The 5168-nt window shown below is 44.1% G+C and overlaps 1 protein-coding gene across 50 annotated transcripts in view; it reads right to left on the reverse strand.

The window, feature by feature from the left end:
- The window catches only part of MADD (MAP kinase activating death domain), a 58125-nt gene that overhangs the window by 16381 nt on the left and 36576 nt on the right, over window positions 1-5168 (reverse strand). For 42 of the 50 annotated variants that reach the window (XM_037738798.1, XM_037738796.1, XM_037738806.1 and 39 more), the window contains 5 exons: window positions 3606-3714; window positions 3264-3326; window positions 2905-3025; window positions 2694-2799; window positions 520-630 (listed from right to left, as the gene is read on the reverse strand). In XM_037738798.1, coding sequence (XP_037594726.1) covers window positions 520-630; window positions 2694-2799; window positions 2905-3025; window positions 3264-3326; window positions 3606-3714 — 510 coding nt within the window. The remainder of the gene's footprint in view (window positions 1-519; window positions 631-2693; window positions 2800-2904; window positions 3026-3263; window positions 3327-3605; window positions 3715-5168) is intronic. The other 8 variants (XM_017529252.1, XM_017529246.1, XM_017529254.1 and 5 more) reach the window with 1 other exon arrangement.

Raw genomic sequence — 5168 nt, forward strand, 5'->3', positions numbered from 1 at the left:
CACACACACACACACACACACACACACACACACACAAAGACACAAATTAACTGGGTGTGGTGGCTTGCACCTGTAATCCCAGCTACTCATGAGGCTGAGGCACGAGAAAAAAAAACTGAGAGTGTATGGGGGCAAGGGGTGCAACAGCTACTGGCATACTTTGGGGCCACTGTCTTCACTTGGGTTAAAGTGCCAGCAGTTTTACCCACCACTGTTTTGGTACCGTCAGTGCAAATGTAACCCGGTGAAAACAGCAAATAACATTTTTAGAATGTTATTTTGTTTGAAATCATTTTCACCCTCTGAATCCTCAGCAGTCCACAGAACACACATCAAAACTGATGCATTATAATGGTTTTATACAGAGACTCCCATCAGAGAATACAGGGACTAAAGCCTCATTTAGAATCAAAGACACTGCTCCATTTTCCAAACCAGGGGTGAACTGGACTGCAAGTGACACAAACCAAGAAATGACCCATGGGGAAGGAAGCCTACGGGGTGGCCAGATGCGCTTACCAGGTTTGCCAGCTGATCAAGCACCTCATTGATTTGCTGGCTGTACACAAGCCCAATGTGCGACTTTCCCATTAGCCGCCTCACCTTCTTGCGGATGTCATTCTTATTTACCTGAAAAGCCAGAACAGGAATCTTAACAAGGGATCTGCTCTCCTCTCGACTGAGGTAGAAAGGAGAGAATGTACAAGTGGGTTTCCTACTATCTGAGAGATGTGGAATTCTGAAAGGCCATATCACTAAACATGGGCAAAAACTTTCAACTGTGTATTCTGCCACAATGAGGGGAGGAAAAGCCCTGGCTCTGTCTCTAGTTAGCTTCTGCAGAAAAGTGGCTCTTAGAGCAGTCCTGGTTCCAGGGGACACTTTCTCCCTATCCCCACTTAATACCACAACATTCATCCCTACAGGTGCTCTAAAACCCCCCAAGGCTCTTCACAGGATAATTCAGAAACAATGACTTAAGAGTGGCAACACCACACTGGTTGTAGCCAAGGCACCTCTGAAGGTTAGGGATCAGTATCCTTTCCCAGCCAGTCAACTGGCACCCTCCAAATTCTACAGAGTACAGTGAAACTTACACCAAGAAATGAGGCAGACCAAGATGGGCTGGGGGCATTCATTCCCTACATTTGATCGACTGATCCCTTCACACTTAAGGAGGTTGGGGAGAACAGAAGGAGGAGAAACCCAGTGGCTCCTTCTCCAAACAGTTATCTTCTACCCATCAACTTGACTTATGTTTCCCTTTCAGAGCAAAACTCTTCTACTTGGTAACATACTTCTTCCACAGCTATAAAAACCAAGTACAACCAAATTAAGTTAGAATCTACTATTACTTTGTTAATGGGTGGCTCTTTTTTTAACTATAGAAAATTCTATAAGATATAGGGCAGTGCTGAAAAACAAAATCTGAGCATCGTTCCTTTTTTTTTGAGATGGATTTTTGCTTTTGTTGCCTAGGCTGGAGTGTAATGGCACGACCTCGGCTCACTGCAACCTCCATCTCCTGAGTTCAAGCGATTCTTCTGCCTCAGCCTCCCAAGTAGCTGGGATTACAGGCGTGACCCACCACACCCAGCTAACTTTTGTATTTTTAGTAGAGACAGGGTTTCACCATATTGGTCAGGCTGGTCTCGAACTCCTGATCTCAGGTGCTCCATTGCCTTGGCCTCCCAAAGTGCTGGGATTATAGGTATGAGCCACTGTGCCCGGCCTTGAGCATCCTTTCTAAGGTTTTATAATCTACTACTGTTAAAAAAAAATTAATTCATGGTATTTTATGGGAAGCTCTACTGGCATACTAAAACTACTTAGTAAAATTAAATGGCTGGGCATGGTGGCTCATGCCTGTAATCCCAGCACTTTGGGAGGCTGAGGCAGGCGGATCACTTGAGGTCAGGAATTTGACACCTGGCCAACAGGGTGAAACTCCATATTTACTAAAAATAGAAAAATTAGCCAGGCATGGTGGTAGACACCTGTAATCCCAGCTACTACTCAGGAGGCTGAGGCAGGAGAATTGCTTGAACCCAGGAGGCAGAGAATGCAGTAAGCCAAGATCGCACCACTGCACTCCAGTCTGGGAAACAGAGTGAGACTCTGTCTCAAAAAAATGAAAATAAAAACAGATAAATAAATAATATGGAATCATCAGTTCTTGGCCGGGCGCAGTGGCTCATGCCTGTAATCCTAGCACTTTGGGAGGCAGAGGTGGGTAGACCACTTGAGGTCAGGAGTTCGAGACCAGCCTGGCTAACATGGTGAAAGCCTGTCTCTACTAAAAATACAAAAATTAGCTGGGTGTGGTGGTGTGCACCTGTAATCCCAGCTGCCTGGGAGGCTGAGGCACAAGAATCACTTGAATTGGGGAGGCAGAGGTTGCAGTCAACTGAGATTACGCCACTGCACGCAAGCCTGGGCAACAGAGCAAGACTCAGTCTCAAAAAAAGAAAAAGAATCATCATTTCTTTCTACAATACTCCTTAGTAAAAGAGGCTGGCAGCTTTAAATAAACGGAACTTTGTAAGCTGGCAGAGGCCTCAGACTTTCAATCAAGAAGACAGCCCTAAGTAAGATACTTTGATAGCTTCCCAGCTGCCCTGAAATTCAGGTGACAGGAACAAGCTCTGCCCTTCTAGCATCAGTGGGGCTGGACACAGCAAAACTGACATTACCTTCATCAGCAGCATGTAGGAGATGAGGTTGTGCAAAAGTGTAGCCAGCAGGCGATCTTCATCATCTTCCAGGCGCTTCCGGTCATATTCTCCCAGGGACAGGTACCTAAGCAGAAGACCAAGCACAAGTCGGCCCTCAAGTGGGAGACCACAGAACTAACTGAGAGAAGGCTGAATTTGCATATTCCCAATGGTTTCCTAAGCCCCATACCTGTCAATCATTTCCTGGGGACCCTGGTCCATACCCATCCCTTCTCTTTCCAACATCACAGCATCTAAGAAGGCATCTTCCCAGAATTGCATTTGGTCCCATAAAGTAGAACGCTCTTTGCCTGTGTACAATAAAGGTTTTTTAGGGGGCTTATTTAACATTTAAGAATACAGCTACCAAACAAAAATAAAGAGTAAAATCCAGATAAAAGGCAATAACTACAAATTTCAGGGCAAAGGAAATACAACCTCTCTACCCCAGATCTAACATGCCTGCCACCAGCCCCAGATGCCTCCAAGTAAGGCCCAGTCCCTCCCAAGGAGGAGGGATGAACACAGCACACAAATAAATGTGGTTACTTATAGAAAAGGTCTCCATAGCTGCATCCTCTAACTGGTCCCACATGGATCCTTTGTCCCTTCCTGCCAATTGAGGGCAGGAAGGACCATGGTAGCAAGAAAGGAAAGAAAGGAAGACAGAAAGGCAGAGGTTGTTGATTAATACCGAAACCCAATCTTGTCCAGTTTTCACCTACTGCTTGTTCTAGACCCAGTAAGTCACTTGCTTCAGAGGTAAAAATGCTATCTAATGTCAGCATTGAGATCAGTAGAAAGCCAAGCAGCTACTTGTTCAGTGTGACCCTCTCCCCTGGCTGAGCCAGCTTTCTCCAGTGCAAGGGGCCTTCCCAGTACGTTTCTCACCTAGGAGTCCTTCATAGAGGTAGACTCGCTGGCTCACATCTTCAGAAGCACGAATTGGACTGCCTGCCAGCTTCTCCTTTACACTTGGCTTCAAGCTGTGGGCTTTACCCTAGAGAGAAGAGGTGGTAGGTCAGTGGCCAGAGGTACCAATGAATAGGGGCATAGGAAATCAAGCATTTCACTAAGAGGCTCTCACACCAGTCACTATCCATCAGCAACATAAACTCCAGTACCCCTCCTTCTGCAAGTCCACTTATGCTGCTTTCTGTTAGTGCCTCCTAAACTATAAAATCAAGTTTTCATTTTTGCCTTATCTTTACTTCTTAGTCGCTGTAAGATTATTTTCTCTTTAAAGCAACAATGACAACAATCAGACTAATTCTCTGTGTGGCAACATAACACAGCAGAAAAAACCCAGGGTTTGCTGTCAGACTGACCAAGGTTCAGATCCCTGCCTCTTATTAGCTGTGTGACCTTAGGTACAAAAATTAGCTTCTCTGAGCTTCATTTTCCTTATCTGTCAAAGGAAGGTTATAATACCTACCTCACAGGACTATTTTACAAGGATTACATTTGAAGATACACATAAGGCACTTAACAGTGCTTAGCACATGGCTAGTAATTGAGTCATTTTTTCTTTCCTGTCATCTGATTCTGCTCCTAAGAAAATATCACTAACTTCATCTGCCACTTCTGAGTAGATTTTCTATTCATTAAAAGATTTTCAACTAGGCAAGAAGTAGGTAATATCATGCCATTTTACAACATATAAAATAGAATAAGTAGATAAGCAACTGATCAAAGGTTACTGGGTAAGAATATCATGCCATTTTACAATACATAAAATAGAATAAGTAGAGAAGCAAACTGATGAGAGGTTATTGGGTAAGGCCTAATCAGTGTTACTACATATCAGTCTCCTGGTTCACAGCCCAATATTTTGCTAATGAACCATGTGGCTTGACATAATTTGTTTCTTATTAAAACAGCCTTGTTTTAGCAAAGAAATTCAGGTGACTACACCCAGCAGCTCTGTATAAAGAGCCCTTGCCCACCAGCATAGGACAGGTATGAATTTGTTTCAGGAAGATGCCAAAAAAGGTAGCACACAGCTGAATGGCTTCCTGCAAGACCGATACTCTGTCCTATCTATATTACCATTTGGAATGGAAACACGCTGGAATAATTTTAAACACTCTTATTAAAAAGGGTCGGGCGCAATAGCTCACGTCTGTAGTCCTAGCACTTTGGGAGGCTGAAGCAGGAGGATCACTTAAGCCCAGAAGTTCAAGACCAGCCTGGGCAACATAGCAAGACCCTGTTTCTATAAAAAAAAAAAAAAAATCTTAGCCAGGAGGGATGGTGCAAGCCTGTAGTCCCAGCTACGTGGGAGGCTGAGGCGGAAGGATTTCTTGAGCCCAGAAGTTTGAGGCTGTAGTAAGCCATGATAGCACCACTGCACTGCAGCCTAGGTACCAGAGCAAGACCTTGTCTCATAAGTAAATAAATAAGTTAATTAATAAATACTTTATTTTAGAGAATCTTGCTACAGAGATTTTTGTT

The sequence above is a fragment of the Cebus imitator genome, unplaced genomic scaffold (assembly GCF_001604975.1).
Source record: "Cebus imitator isolate Cc_AM_T3 unplaced genomic scaffold, Cebus_imitator-1.0 Scaffold58, whole genome shotgun sequence".
In the NCBI taxonomy this organism is placed as follows: domain Eukaryota; kingdom Metazoa; phylum Chordata; class Mammalia; order Primates; family Cebidae; genus Cebus; species Cebus imitator.